The 16,771-nt window shown below is 37.6% G+C and overlaps 1 protein-coding gene across 1 annotated transcript; it reads left to right on the forward strand.

The window, feature by feature from the left end:
• Window positions 1-10,436: 10,436 nt before the first annotated feature.
• On the forward strand, window positions 10,437-11,030 carry LOC131633479 (uncharacterized). Its single transcript, XM_058904190.1, has one exon. It carries the CDS (start codon window positions 10,437-10,439, stop codon window positions 11,028-11,030), a length of 594 nt encoding a protein of 197 aa, XP_058760173.1.
• The last annotated feature ends 5,741 nt before the right edge of the window (window positions 11,031-16,771 follow it).

The raw sequence follows: 16,771 nt of genomic DNA on the forward strand, positions 1-16,771 counted from the left end.
AACAATCCGTAGATAAGCAAAGCCAAGATTTCCTCAAAAGCGCTCATATCTTGGATGCTGACGAAGTACCGAGCTTGATCAAACAGGAATTTGGCAGGCAATCCTTGAATTCCTCCTCTACTCACCATATGAGTTCTGATGTCGACTACGTTCAAAGGAGTAGTTGCAGCAATGATAATGTCGTCAGGATTCTTTTCCAAACCGGAGTACGGATCTTGCGCGTACACGGGTATTCCAATCAGACGAGAGTACTCCTCCAACGTAGGCATGAGCTGATAATCTGGAAAGGTGAAGCAGTGATGCGTTGGATCGTAAAACTGTACCAAGGTGGGAAGGATCCCATCCACAATGTTGGTATTGAGCAAAGGCAGAAGTTTTCCATACTTCTCCTTGAAAGCCTGGGGGTTGACCACCAGTTTTCCGGGCTTTCCCAGTTCCTCGACCTGGGGAATCTTGAAGGTGTATTTCCTAGCTCTCTTTCTTCCATAATCCATGGTATAGATCCTTAAGTCCTTTCTCCGTTTCTCTCTTTCTATGAAGTTCAAAACATTTGTTATTTAGTTTCCTTGAAAAACGACTCGAAAAAGACTTTTTTTGTTTTTAGTTGTTATTAATGAATGATGCATGAATGCATGAATGCACACACAAGAGTTTTTAAACAAACATGGCGTAGAAGGGTATAGTGGTCATGAAGTCAAAACGCAAACCTCGCCCCAAATGGTAAACTAAGGATAAGGATTTTTGTACCTGTAGAACGGGTTCTAGGGGTCTCAGAGTTTTTGCTCAACCTTAAAGATACGTTGATTGGTATCTATAAGAGAGTTCTCTCTGAGTGTAGTATCTGCGTGACAATTACTTCTGTAATCACCGCTCTACGTCCTAACAAAAAGCTTTAAGTGGGGTTAATGGGTTTCTAGGTCCTCCTGGTACAAATCAGTCTCGGAATGCATTGGCGCAGTTAATCACAACCAACAAGGCAAATCCCAAGAGTAGAATTGTGAACCAATATTAGAGGGCCTTCACCGGGAAGACATCCTCCATCCTATCTTATGTTGCACTCAAATCCGGGTATAGGATTTCTCACCACAAGGGGGAATCAAGCCCTTTCCCGATACAGAATAAACAAGATAAACAAATATAAATGCAGCAAACACATGAAATGACACAGAGGTTAGGCAGGACCTCTCTTGTTTGAGGGGGAATTTGGCATCCCTAATTCCTCATTGGGGCTGGACCAGCAACAGGTCAACCATTGGTTTGGATGAAAAACCAAGGTTTTGAACACTTATATCCCCAGCAGAGTCGCCATTTTTCTGTGATGGTCGTTTTTTTTACCTCCCCGTTTCACTTGGGAGGACGGCACGCTAGACCCTTCACGCGAAATTTGGAAGGAGAATGCGCCCGTGGTGGGATGAATTTTGTTTCAGTTCTTCCTACTATATCACACGAACTTTCTTATTTGTCCTACGAGTAGGAAAGGGGAAAAAGATCTCAGCTAAACCCTAGGAGTTTGCTAAGTGTGGGGATTTCACCTAGACTAGAAATTCTGGAGTCCAGGGGGTCGGTTATACATAGGGAAGTGTTTAAACACCCTACATATCTGTAGTACTCTACAAGAACCTTCTCTGTGTCTAAATGTGTTTGCGCTACTAATGATTATTGGGAAAGTTTCTCCTTTGTGTTAGGAGAAGGAATTGAATTGAATAAAAGAAAGACAGACAGACTGACTGACTATTTTTGGTATTTTATTAGCTCGCTGAGATTCCTTGTGAACCTCATGCCTACATATCCCTAATGGAAGTCAGAGCTTAATGTAGTTTGGCGAACTAATTGATTATTAATTATTTTTGGGTGCCTTGCTTGAAGCTCAAGGTTGAAGCTTTGAATTAAATCTCTGTTTACAGTAAAGAGACATGAAGTAATCTTTATAGAGAGGTATTTCTACTATTCCACCACAAACATTTAAAGGGGTGACAGAATAACTGGATTCATTTCATTAAGAGAGTGACCTTACTTGTGTGTTTGCAAGTATGCTAGTATCTCTTGAATGAAAGAAAGATGCTCGTCCAAATTAGGGAAAGTGTACAAGTCTGGGGATGTGCCAGAGCATGTCTTTCAGAGTCCTAAATGGGAGACTTTGGTTGAAATTGAAATGTGTAATGTTTGTTTGTTTGAATGTGGTGAGATAGAAGAAAGATCTCTCTATAGAGATAAGCTATGTCTATCTACTGTATAAAAGATTTAATTTTTAACTGGCTTGTATGAGGCCCAAGCTTGAGGCTTTTTGATTGATTGATTATTATTATGATTCTGGGAGAAAAAACTCCACTGGGGATTAATTTACAAGGAATTTTTGTGTTCTGTACAAGGCCTAGAATTGAGGCTGACTCTACTTAGGGAAAATCTATTTTGATGGGTTTTATTTGGTGTTCTGTACAAAGCCCAGAATTGAGGCTGACTCTGACTAGGGGAAATATTATTTTCTGCCTTGTATGAAGCCCAAGGTTGTGGCGGACTCTTAAATAAACTGAGTATGGATGACACTATGGGAAAAGATCCTAGATGTTAGGAATCCTTGACACATGAAATATGGTTTATCTGCCTTGTACAAAGCCCAAGGTTGTGGCTACCTGAATGATGAAAGACTTATTGGGGAGACTCTATTATCTGCCTTGCACAATGCCCAAGGTTGAGGCTGACTATTAACAGGGGAGTTTTATTGTTTTGGTGCCTTGTATGAAGCCCAAGGTTGAGGCTAACTATTTTTTGTTGGGTTTTGACTCTACTGAAGAATTTATTTATTAAAAGACTGATTTTTTTTGGAAGCTAACCCTTTCCAGGGATTTTGACTCAGCTGGAGAAATTGTCTGTTAAAAGACTGATTTTTGTCATGTTTTTTGGAGGCTGACCCTTTCCAGGGGTTTTGACTCTTTTGGGGAAATTATCTCCTAAGAGAAATGAATCTTTGGTTTTTGAAGAAGTGATTTTGGAGGCTAACCCTTTCCAGGGGTTTTTATTAAGATGAAAGAAATGATTTGGAGGCTAACCCTTTCCAGGGGTTTTGTTAAAATGAAAGAATGAATGGAGGCTAACCCTTTCCAGGGGTTTTGACTAAGATGAAAGAATGATTTGGAGGCTAACCCTTTCTAGGGGTTTTTATTAAGATGATGGCAGAAAGATTATCTAGTGGAGACTTCTTGTTTAAAGCCCAAGATGAAGGCTGACACTTGCTGAGGATAAGCAAACATGGATCCTAGACTCTGCTAAGGAAGATTGATGAAGATAAGGGTGACAAAGACTTTCCATGTCTCTCATTCCAAAAGGTGCACTCAATGTGAAATTGAGACAAACTTAGCTTGTTTAAAGTCTGGTTTTAATTGGAAGAAACTCACCAGGGTATGTTAAAAGGTGACTAAAGACCTGTTCCTATGTTTATAAGAAACCTGATGGGTCCTTGTATACAAGCTCAAGAGGAAGCTGGAAATGCTTTTAAGAAGCCTGTGGGTCCTTGTACAAAGCCCAAGAGGAGGCTAATCGAGGGTCATCGAGGGTCCTTGTTATAGCACAAGAGAAAGCTATGTAGTTTTGAACTTATTTTGGTTTTAAGCAAATGGGTAAGAGGTTTCACTGGGAATAATTCCTCTTTGGGTGGATGTGTCCTATTTTTTGGATTCTAAGGTTTTTGCCAAGATGTTTCACCGAGATTAATTCATCTTGGGGGTTTGAACTACGGATCTCTAATTAGGAAAGAGCCTTCACTGGGAAGACATTCTCAATCCTAGGTCATATTCCTATAATATATATATATATAGTTTAACTGTCCTAGGGTTTACACTCAAACGTAGTTCTAATATATATATATGCACAGTTCTATATTTGACAGTAATTTAAATAAAGACTGTAAATTGAAAGCTTGTAAAGCCTAACCTGGATGGAGTGGAGACCTTTGAAGAAGTATGTACAAAGCCTTACCAGCAATTGATGGATAACAGTTGAATATATATGATAAACAGTTAATGGTTTTTGAAAACAGAAGAAGTGAAGATGGACATAGGTCACATAGGTATCTGAAGAGTTTCACCGGGAATAATGCCCTTCAAATACCAGAAGAATGTTTTGAAAACAGAAAGAAGATTTTGAAAATACAGTTTTGTAAAACAAACTATGAAAAGAAAGAAGGTGTTGGGTCTTACACTCTAATAGAGGCCCAGAGATTATTTACTGTTTGTGAAGCAGTGAAAATGAAGATTGGAATGATGTAAGTTTTTGTTGTTTGAAAACCTTAATCATCTTGTTTAATCGGAGATCGAAAACAATTTTGAAAATTGACAAAAGTCAACTTAATTAAGGTAAAGATAAAGCTCTTTACCTAATTAAGACCTAAACAATTAGGCTTTTATCATAAAATTATCCACAAAATAATTAGGTTAAAACAAAATGAGTATATATATCTAAAGTATTTAAGAAAACACTTAAAAACATACTATTTTAAACCTAATAAAAATACATGAAATAAATAATATTTTTTATGATTTTTTTGATTATTCACAAAATATATATATTAAATAATAAGTGTGTGAAAAATGAAGTGAAAATAACTTAATTTGATAGGTGAATTAATTGTGTGAAGTTTGTGAGAAAAATGAAAGAAAATGGGTGTTAAAAAAAATAGTTTGGCCCTTGGAGGATTTGAACCCACGCCCTCTAGGTCACACACTCAAAACAAACACCACTGAGCCAACGCGGGTGTGGTGATAGTAAGCTGGTTTCAATGCAATTCATATAGTGTTCAAGTGTATAGAAGCAAAAAAGAAAATAAAATCAAAAGGTCTGAGGCGAGGGGGATTCGAACCTCAGACCTTGGGCATGAGGAGACTAAGAGCGCATGTGTGACCACTGGGGCAAGTTATTCATTCGTTTATGAAACACATATCATTAAATATAAAATAAACTCTGTTCAGAGATTTGAAAAATGGCGCCACCCTCCATCTTCGTCTTCAACCTCAAGCTCCAACATTTTTGAAATTCTGATTCTCTCAAATCTCAACCAATGGCCCAGGTGTAAACATGAAACTTGTTCTAAACTCACTCACGATTCTAAATATGTAACTAACACAAATTTATATTAACTACATCTAACTAATTTACTAAAAAACGTGAAGAACCCTAAAATTTGAAAATCAAATTAAATGACTATACTGAAAGATAAATGAATGATGATAGAGGGTTTTCAATCCTCTGATGATGCTGAACAAGATAGAATCGAGCTTTATCAGAAAGAGTGCTTAAATTAAAGAGATGGAGTTCAGAAACTTACCTCTGAAAATGGAGGTCGTGAGGATGATAAAGAGCACCTGGGCTTGTATGAATGATCCCAAAAGCTTCCTTGGGACTCAGTGATGCTAACTGGATGCTTGTTGTGTCCTCAAACCTTCTGAATTGCTCTACTCGACTCCTTCGAATTGAGCTTCAAGTGAACATGGAGGATGATGAATCTGGAGTTACAGATGAGCTGCAGCCATCTGAACAGCTTCACTATGATCTGAGGAACGTGCCTGGATGCCTAACCTTGCTTGGAACCTCCTGAATTGTTCTGTGGTCCTCCAACTGCAAGTGCTCCAAATGAGAGGTGAAGATGATGATTCTCCATGCCCAGAAGTGTTCCAGAGGTTTGGATCACCTCTAAATGCCTCCCTCAATGTGTTTGAATACTTATTTTCAAAGAGAGAGCTTTGGTTTGAAGAATCCGAGTCTTCTTGCCAAAGGACCTTTGAAAAAACTAAGTATGAAGAAAGAAAAGAGAAAGCAAGAATTCTGTTGCTTTGGTGTGTTTTTCTACTGAGGTATGCTCTCCTATTTATAGGCAAATGGTTTAGTATAGTTGCAGAGGAGTGAGCTTGCTTAGTGAGGTTGATTTGGTTTTCTTGGCCATGAAGGAAGTTTGCAAATATCTCTTATGCAATGATGAGAATTTTGATTCCATTTGATCAATCCCCTAGCCCTCGATTTTTCTTGATCTTAGGGGACAATTCTGAGACAGAAATGAGCTCTAATTGGTTGGTGAGAAGATTCCTTGGGTGATTCATCAATTTGCCATAAATTCCCAAATGTAATCATTACATAATCACATGTTCTTGTTTTGGGAATCTTCCTCAATTCTTATGCTATGGTGAAAATGCATGCATGGCATGTTTTCAGATGTGGTATGGGTCGTGTAGCATCCATAAATGAGGTCATGTGCACAAAATTTCAAAGTTCAAAAATGAGGCATGACCTATAATTTCACTTCATGAGGCCAACTTTGAACAAGCATAACTCTTAGCTCAAAATGAATTTGGAGAAGGTTGAACACAATTTGGAAAGCCCTAAACATCTACTTCAAATCATTAGTTTATGGTTCCTTCAGAATCATTAGGGAAATTTGTGAAAAATGAGCCCAAAGTTGGATGAAAAAAGTCTTAAATGGTTGATCTTTTGAAAAAAGTTCCTATGTAAGATGTTGTTTTATTTTGCAAGATCTACAACTTTCATGTTGGAAGTTTTTTGAGTTGTGTAGGTGAAATTTTGAGTTCCCACAATGCCCTCAAAAACCCTAATTCCCGACTTTTTGCTCCTTGATGATTCTTCTTGAATTTCTTTGGTCAAATGACTTTAATATCCATATATTGATGATTTTGATTTTTTGAAAGTCATGGTTTGACCAAAAATCTTAAAAGTCAAAGGTGATCCCATACAGTTGACTTTTTCCAGATAAAGTGAGATTTTGGACTTTTGTGTAGAATCAAGATCTTCTCCTCAAATGAGTGATGTAAATGGGTTATATTGAGGTAGTATAGGTTCTTGAATCATGTCTTGAGTTTTGGATCCATGCCTCTGATTAAAAGTCAACTATCCTGGTGAATTAGGTCAAAAACCCTAATTGTCGACCATATGAAAATAATGACTGTAGACTTTGAATTGAGGTGTGATGTCCAGTGGATCTTGTCATATGAGCTATTTGAAGGTGATTGATGTCTTTGAATGATCCCCTGGGGCTTTTTAGGGTTTCCCAAAGGTGATCCCTGATTTTAGTCCTTGATAGGCTCAAAAACCCTAGTCTGGTAACCTGAGTAAACCTGTACTCAGATGACTGGGTGTCTAATCAATCATAGGTGAGAAAATGAAGCTCTTGAGTCCTATGATTATGTTAGAGACTAATCCTTCTACTGATTGATCCTTTGCCTGAGTTTTCTTGTCTTTGAACATCCTCGATTAAATGCCAGATGAAGAAGTGACTGCTCTGGGTACTTGCTTTGACCTGATGAAAATCCTGAAGATATGTCATCTCAGGGGGGTCAAAAACTAGGGTATGACAGATGCCCCTATTTAAGTTTCTTTTATCTGGAGGGAGAGAGATTGATATCTCGATCTCTCCTGCGTGAAAGAGACTTAAATATCAAAGAATGCCCGAATTTTGGGCGCTCCTGAGATGTTGTAATTGATAAAATCCTTGCATGACTTGATCCCGTTGTCGCACTTGGCGGGGGATGAGGAGACAAACTCCTGTAGAAATACTTGATGTGGACTCTGGTGAATGGATGGCAGTGTAGAATGCACAATCCATCTTCTTTAACTAAGTGTTGACACTTAGAAAAAGGTAAACAACCTCCCCCTTGTTTCGGATGTCTATATCTCGAAACTGATCTCAGTCGTGTTTGGACAATATCTCAGATAAAGAGAAAATTTTCCAAAGATTTGTTTCCTCATCAAACTTCTCATCAGCACTTGGAGATGAGACGCCATTTGATGGTAGTAAAGAAACTTCAAAGGTTTGTTTCCTCATCAAACTTCTTATCAGCACTTGGAGATGAGACGCCATTTGATGGTAGTAAAGAAACTTCAAAGGTTTGTTTCCTCATCAAACTTCTCATCAGCACTTGGAGATGAGACGCCATTTGATGGTAGTAGAGAAACTTCACCATCTTTCCTTTTGACTTGACGTCTTTGAAAGAATGTCATATGGCCTCATGATCTTTTGAGGGGCTAATGACTTTGCTTGAAAGCGGACGAACTGTTTTCGGGGTGAAAACCAACATTCACCGACTTATGCCAGGGAATCAACAAACTGTTTTCCTAAGAGGAAAAACTGCCATTTGTCGACTCATGCCGGGGAATCAACAAACTGTTTTTCTTAAGAGGAAAACTGCCATTCGTCGACTCTGAAGGGAATTAACAAACTGTTTTCCTAGGAGGAAAACTGCCATTTGTTAACTCTGAAGGGGATGAAACATCCCAGAAATAGACAAACTGTTTAAAGAAACTGCCATTTGTCGATCTCTTGAATTTTTAACAGACAAACTGTCTTTCCTTGGGGAAAGACTGCCATTTGCCAATTGCTAGGGGAACAAACTGTCTTCTATTGGGAGAGACCGCCATTTGTTGACCCTGTCGTGAAAGAAAGTGAGCAAACTGTCTTCTGCTGAAAGAGACTGCCATTTGCTGACTTTATTGAGGAATCTTTAAGCGAAACGAACTGTCTTCATGAAGAAGGCTGCTAGTCGTTATTTTTGCCCGAAAAAGTGAGCGAACTGTCTTTTGCCGAAAGAGACTGCCATTCACTGACTCCGCTGGGGATCGTTTGTCGATCTGCTGGGAGATTCTGAAATATTTTCTTTGACGAAAAGTGGCATCTCTTGACCCTGCTGGGGAAATACCAAACTGTTTTCCAGGAGGAAAAACTAACACTTGTCAATTATGTCAGGGAATCCACACTACTTGGAGAAGAGAACCGCTCATCGACCCTGTTAGCTGAAGATTTTGACAGGCCTAAACAAGATATTCTAAGTATTGTGCTTCGAAGAAGAAGGTATAGAGAGTGGCTTTGTAAGGCCATTTCGAGCTTCTTTATACGAGGAAGATTTTACTATGTCAAAATCGGGTCCAAGTTAAAATGTCTTCAAAGTCGAAGAAGTGAAAGACTTAGAATATTTTGAGATATTTTGAAGATACGTTTTGACAACCACGCTACTCGCACTTCACCACTTCGAGCGGGAAGGTTTTGAAATTCAAAGTAATTTATTTTAGACAGAGGGACACGTGGAAGTCTTAGAGAATCGAAGCGCATGCAAAAAGCAACGTGGCATTTCGTTAGAGAAAGACCGTTAGGGTCGAACTAATATAAACAGGGATCTTAATGTTAGGATTCTGGGTGTTCATTTTGTACAAAAATCAATCAAATACACTCAAAGTACCAGCATAGAGAAACGAGTTTTACTGAGAATGTACGTATAAGAAACACCATTATTATCTTTCAAAGTTATTTTACTTTATCAATTCGAAATACTTTATATACACTATAGTTTCCTTTACTTTTTCAGTCAAAGTCTTTACTTTCATATGCTATTCTACTTTCCTTTAAGTTTTCAGTTTAAACCTTTAAATTCTAATCATTTAGAATTTGTGGTCGAAGTCATCTTTATCTACATTGTTAGATAGTCATAATGCTTAGAGAATTCTTATTGTTTTCATAGAAACAGAGTAACACTAGAATATGAATCCAACTATAGGAATAATTAAACTTAGACACATGTCCTAGGATGAATTTAGTCGATCTTGTAAGTTACCAAAATATTCAATTTGGAAGACTAGCGGTTGTTTTACCATAAATCATTGTAAACAAATTGGCACGCCCAGTGGAACGGTGTCAAAGTTCTAAACCTATAGTTTTCTTATAAACATCTGTCTTTTGTTATTTGTCTTTTGAGGGAAACTTGGGTGAGTATTTCATGAACCTTAAAAGTGGTAAGATAGCCAACAATACCCAAGCAATACCCAAAAGGAAGTACACAAGAGGGATGGTTAACACAACTAGCCAGGGGGAACAAAGCCCCCCACAGGGAACATGCACAGTCGTTGCAAGTTCGACTGATGCATCTACTGAAATCCCTAGTTCACAGGCCATACCTGTATCAACAGGATCCATGGTCGTAAATAATTCGACAAGCATGCCCCTCACTTCGAGCATAACAGACATATCGTCGAATGCACAAACTGGGCCTCTCTTGACATTTGCCAGAACCCAACCACAATCTACAACCCCTAGGCAACCAGGATTTGAAACTTTTAGGCCTTGGAGGTAACAACCTCAATATGGGATGCCAACCACCTTCATGTCAGGATTACGCAATAGTACATCCACATACACACAACCAATAGTTACAATTTTTTCGCCCTTCCAAACATCTGGTTCTGGTATGAATAATGTAGGTCGAAATGCCCAGAATCAAGGTTTTTTGCCTACATTGACCACATAAAATCATACAATATTTAGGCAACAAATGGATGCTAGTAACCATGACATGGTAGGAGTCCTTGCCTAAGAAATGAGTACTATCTTCTCCTCCCTAATCCAGAATGTTAATAGAACTAATCTAGAAAACATACAAACCTACTAGCAAATGTCGGCGCAAGTGGCGCGAATAGCAGATTTCTTTGGTGCCCCTGAAGCGCCTGTTCGACGTAGGCAAAATCAGACAGTAATCCAGGAGGAAGAACCAAACATTAACCAGGACCAATTACCCAGGCAGGATGCTGTCGAAAGAAACATGGGGGTAAGATTGGAACAACAAGCGATTCGACAGGAGGTACAGGAAGAACAACCTAGGAGAGTGATGATGGTTAATAAAAATCAAGATGCAGACGAAGTAGTCCATAGGCTTAGACAAGATAATGTGATGGTAGAGAATAATCTGACCACCATGATTGAAAAAATTATGGCACAAAATGCCAAGAATACAGGACTTCGAAGGCCAAATTACACATCCCCTTTGGCAGATTACATTATGCAAACAGAGTTACCAAGGGGTTATAAGGTCCCTAAGTTCACAAAATTCTCAAGAGACACTAGCGAATCCACTGTCAAACATGTAGCCAGATACTTGACTGAAACAGGGGATTTAGCAAATAGTGAAAACCTAAGGATAAAATACTTTCCTAGTTCATTAACAAAAATGCCTTTACGTAGTTTACGACATTACCACCAAATTCTATAGATGCATGGACTCGACTGGAGAGGTTGTTCCACGAACATTTCTACATGGGACAAGCCAAGATAAGTCTTAAAGAATTAGCCAGCAATAAAAGAAAGTTTACATAACCAATAGATGACTACCTGAATAGGTTCCGTCTATTAAAATCTAGATACTTTACAGTGGTGCCTGAGCATGAACTGGTCGAAATGGCCGCTCGAGGGCTAGATTATTCTATTCGAAAGAAACTAGACACTCAATATCTAAGAGACATGGCCCAACTAGCGGATAGGTTTCGACAGGTCGAACGATTGAAAGCTGAAAAGGCCAGAGCTAGTAAGAATTATAAGACAGAGAGGGTGGCTTACGTCGAAGCCGAGGAAGAAGAACCAGAGATCTTCAATGATCCATATGATTTCAAAGAATGTGAAGTAGATTTGAATGAATTTAAAGAAGCACCACCATATTCTTGCAAAATGCTTACCCCTTCAAATGGAAAGAACCCAGTCGAAACCGAAAAGAGTGATAAGTTCCCTAAGAAAACTTACACATTTGATGTAACCAAATGTGATGAGATTTTTTATTTGTTAGTAAAAGATGGTCCAATGATAGTGCCTCCTAATACCAAAATTAATCCATTAGAACAACGGAAGAAGAGAGGTTTTTGTAAATATCATGATTTTCTAGGCCACAAAACCTCACAATATCATGATTTTCTAGGCCACAAATCCGAATAGAAATGAGAATTGGATAGTACGATAGCACAATTGAAGTTTCATACCGTGGTTTAAGTAACATATTTATTCAAAGTATCGTTCAGATCCTGCTTCAGTAACAGAAAGGTTGAGATGTTTAGCATATGGTCCAAGTATAGTTGTGTTTTCTTATAGCGCATACGTAATTAATGGATACACATTTTATACCAAAGAACGGGATGATAAAAGTAATATGCAAAATAGTGGTGTTACCTTCGTAGCTGAAGCAATGCATATATCAAGTGCGAATGATTTAAACCTGAAATTTGCAAATTTGTCATATTTTGGGGTTCTCGAGCGTATTTTGGTGTTTGATTACGCGAAGTTTCAGAGACGCGTAGAACATATTCCTGCCAAGAAAAGAAAGAGACGTTAGTGAAAAAGGTAATAGAATAATTATAGCCTATATCATTCAATAAAATTTAAATATATATATATATATATATATATATATATATATATATATATATATATATTCAATTTGTATAGTTTTTTTCAATTTTGCGCCGATTGTTACAATACTTGTCATTTAAAGTTTGTGTCATGTACCTATGAGTTCAAGATAATTGCTAAACCATTTCCAAACATCAAAACTCGAGCTAATCGGAAAATGACACAAATATCTGATTTTGGTGCATATTCTCGTTTTGTACATAACTTTTGAACCATGTATCCGTTTGTCAACTTCTTTACATGTAACTATACTATTTTGACGATTCCGGAGCTGCTCATGCACTTCTCTTTGCATTTCGGGACTGTTTTTTATCGGTTTTGCTTCTGTCCATAATGAAAATTCGGGCTTAGGGTCTAAATTTCGGAAAACCGACTTCATTTTTTAGTCCGTGAGAATGTTTTACCATAGCCATGTAAATTTCGTTCAATTCCGACAAATTTCTTTTTTTGACACTTATTCCGATTTCACCGATTTCGGTTCCGATTTACTTCTACATAGTTACTTTGATTTCAATTTGAGTTGTATACATGTTTAAATAGTAATAGTGTACTAATGTACTTTAGTTTGTTTGATTTGGATATCGTTTGTGCATACTTCGTTAATTTGACATCATTGTTGTTAATCGTTAAGTGATGAACTTACTAACATTGTGAATTTGTATAGATTTTTATATTTGTCATTTCATTTTTATATCCATTTTTATTTTTATACATGTCAAATGGCTAGTAATCAAGAAAACTCACAAGATAGAGATGCTCCAGATACAAATCTTTCAGCTGGTACTTCAGCAAGAGAAGTTGCACGAGGCATCACCATTATGAAGGGAATCATTCGTGATAGAGACAAAGGATTAATATATAATATAGAATGGAATCCTGATAACCAAGCAATTGGTACTAATGCTGCAAAGTTGACAAGCTACATTGGTACACTTGTTCGTATGCATATTCCAATCTCCATATTTAAATGGAATATGAAAAGTAAAGAGTTGGACGAGAAAAAAGATATGTTTTGGGTTGAGCTTAAGGTATCATATATGGTTGTTGATATTATCTTGACGGTAATGTGTTTAAATTACTTATACTAACACACTCTATGCGTATGTTTTTTTGTAGAGGTCTTTTAACATACCAGATGAGCGGAAACGCTACATGAAAGATAGAAAAACACTTAGAAAGGGGGGTTTGAATAAGTGTAGCTTTAAAACTTGTAAGATAAAAACAATTTGCACAATGATTTTTATCCCGGTTCGTTGTTAACTAAACTACTCCAGTCCACCCCCTTGGAGGGATTTACCTCACCTGAGGATTTAATCCACTAATCACACAATATTACAATGGTTTTCCACTTAGATAACCTCTAAGTCTTCTAGAGTATTCTGATCACAACTTGATCACTCTAGGAACAAACTGCTTAGATACCCTCTAAGACTTTCTAGAGTATTCTGATCACAACCTGATCACTCTAGTTCTTACAAATTAATGTAAACAAATTCTTATAAGAGTTACAATGCTTCTTAATAAGCTATTATCACAACTGTGATTTTTCTCTTAAGTTTAAGCTTAATCTCACTAAGATATTACAACAGCAATGTAGTGAGGCTGAAGATGAAGTTTGAGAGCTTTTGAATTTGACAGCGTTTCTGTATATTTGCGCAAAGTGTTGTATTCAGCTTCTCATCAGAACTTCCATTTATAGGCGTTTGAGAGGATGACCGTTGGGAGCATTTAATGCTTTGCGTGATTCGTACAGCATTGCATTTAATGTTTCACTCTTTTGTCAACTACCTCGAGCCTTGCTTTCGCTGTGTCTACTGACGCTGCCTTTAATAGCTTCTAACGTTCCTTTTGTCAGTCAGCGTAGCCTGCCATCTTGTACTTGCTTCTGATCTGATGTTTGTGTAAACAACGTTTGAATATCATCATAGTCAAACAGCTTGGTGCAGAGCATCTTCTTGTCTTCTGACCTTGAAGTGCTTCTTAGCGTGATACCATGAGGACTTCAGTGCTTCTGCTTCTGATCTCAAGTTCTTCTGATGCTTCCATAGACCATGTTCTGATTCTGCTTGACCATCTTCTGATGTCTTTCCAGACCATGTTCTGATGTTGCATGCTGAACCTTCTGAGTCAGTGCTTCTTGCGCTGATTTTGTGCATACTCTTTATGTGATTCCTGAAATGGAAATTGCATAGGATTAGAGTACCACATTATCTCATACAAAATTCATATACATTGTTATCATCAAAACTAAGAATATTGATCAGAACAAATCTTGTTCTAACAATCTTCCCCTTTTTGATGATGACAAAAACATATATAAATGATATGAATTTGCAATCAGAATATCATACGGCTAAAGACAATTACACAGTTATAGCATAAGCATATAAACATAGTGTGTGAATATGTCTCCCCCTGAGATTAACAATCTCCCCCTGAGATAAATAATCTCCCCCTGAAATTAATACTGGAAGAAATTTATAAATAAAGGACTTCCCTGAGTATTTTCCACTTCAGTTGAGACGATCACATATGCTTAGATCTTCAGAACATTCATAGCTTCTGCTTCTTGCTTCCATAGGACAGCTTTAGAGCTTTGAATTTCTTCTTGAATCATTGCATGCTAGATTGTATCAGAACATTGTTGAATGTACCAGAGCATCATCAGAGCATCTCTACATCCTGAAATGTTACAGAACAAGCTAAACGAAAAAAGTCAGAGCATGAATGAATCAGAACATAAAATATGTATCAGAACATATAGTATGTATCAGAGCATAAATAATAATGTTTCAGAGCATATTAAGAACAAACACATGCATCCGAACATATAAGGAATAAGAATGTGTTAGAGCATATTCTATCTTCAGAATATCAAAACATTCTTCCTTCTTGCTTCTGATCTTGAAGCTTCATAGCACTCAGCTTGCTTCAATTTCCATGAGTTTGTTTCTATATATAATTGCTTTTCCTCATATCTTTGCTTCTCATGTTGAGCTTTTTAGAATTTCTTCAATCCTGCAAAATACTTAAAGACATAGAACTTGCAAATTCTGTTAGAAATGTGGAGACTTACTCCCAGCAACTGATAATATAAATCAGATCATTTATCACATTTTCTCCCCCTTTTTGTCATAACATCAAAAAATATATAAGATTCAGATGAAAAACAAACAATATGAAAGAAAAGAAGATAATTTTCATTGATTTCCAAAAGAAGATTATCAGAAGATACAAGGGAGATGCATAGAAAACGGATGCAAGAACAAAGGAAACAACTAAGACACAAAAGACTACGACGGGCCTAGCTTAGACATAATCTTGGCCAGCATGTCATGAATCCCAGCATTGCTCTCAGCCTGCTTCACCATGAATGAGCGAAACTCATCATTGATATCATCTTGCTTGTCCATGCGAGAAGCCAAATCAGCTTGATTCTTCTGAATAACCTCTAGAGTCTTCACCAGAAGAGAGGGTTCACCAGAAGAAGCTTCACAACTTCTGTTCAGAGGGACAGCAATCTCAACAGCAACATCCATTGTCTGATCATCATCATGATTTTCCTCAACAGGAATATTCCCAGCAGGATGATCTTCAGCACCAGCTTCTTCCCTAGAAGAATCTTCTTCATACTCAGGAGCAGGAAGATCAGAATCTCCATTCTCAAGTGCTTGAAGAATGGTAGCAAGATTCCTTGGTGGAGTATGTCGCGGGGAAAAATCGTTGTCTTTTTTCGGATGAGACACCTGATGCCTTCTTTGGGCTCGAGTGCTCAAAAAATGATTTTTCTTTTGTACGGACCAAACTTTTTATTGTTTCCAAAAGAGGAAAAGGAAAAAAGTTGCAATAACCTTAAAAGTGTGGGAGAGATCTTGGGTAAGAGGGTTGGTTATACGAAGGGAAGGTATTAGCACCCAACGTATCTATAGTACTCTATAGGTTTCTTTGTTTTATTTATTCCATTCTTGAGAGGTTCTTGTGAAATAGGTGGGACCTAAGGTGTTTGTTTGATTATGCTCGCAAAGATCATCGCGATCCTCTGCATACATATCCCTTAGAGGGAATCAGAGCATCTGTAGCTCGGGGTCTACGGGTGCTAAGGTTTAAATGGTTTTTTTTGTTTTATTTTGCTCGCCAAGGATCGACCTTGTGCCTACGTATTCTCAAAGGGATGTTGAGAAAGTCAGAGCAATCGTAGTTCCCACTTATGCTAGTGGAAGCAAAGGATAAGAGACAAATGTCGTCTAAATGCTAGATGTATCTAATCTATATCATCACATACATCTGTTTGATTTTGTTTGAAAATCTTTTCATTATAAGCCCGGGGCCATGCCACTTAGGGTGCTTAGAATGATAAAGATGTTTTTGTTGTTTAACCAGCCTTGTGGCAAAAACTTTCAATGAAGTCAGCCTTGTGACAAAAAAGTTTTGATTAATCAACCAGCCTCGTGGCAAAAGTTTCAATGAAGTCAGCCTTGTGACAAAAATTTTGATTAATCAGCCAGTATGGTGGCAAAACGGTTTGATTGATTAGCCAGCCTTGTGGCCAAAGATTTG

Source organism: Vicia villosa, unplaced genomic scaffold (genome assembly GCF_029867415.1).
Source record: "Vicia villosa cultivar HV-30 ecotype Madison, WI unplaced genomic scaffold, Vvil1.0 ctg.001128F_1_1_3, whole genome shotgun sequence".
NCBI classification, from domain to species: Eukaryota; Viridiplantae; Streptophyta; class Magnoliopsida; order Fabales; family Fabaceae; genus Vicia; species Vicia villosa.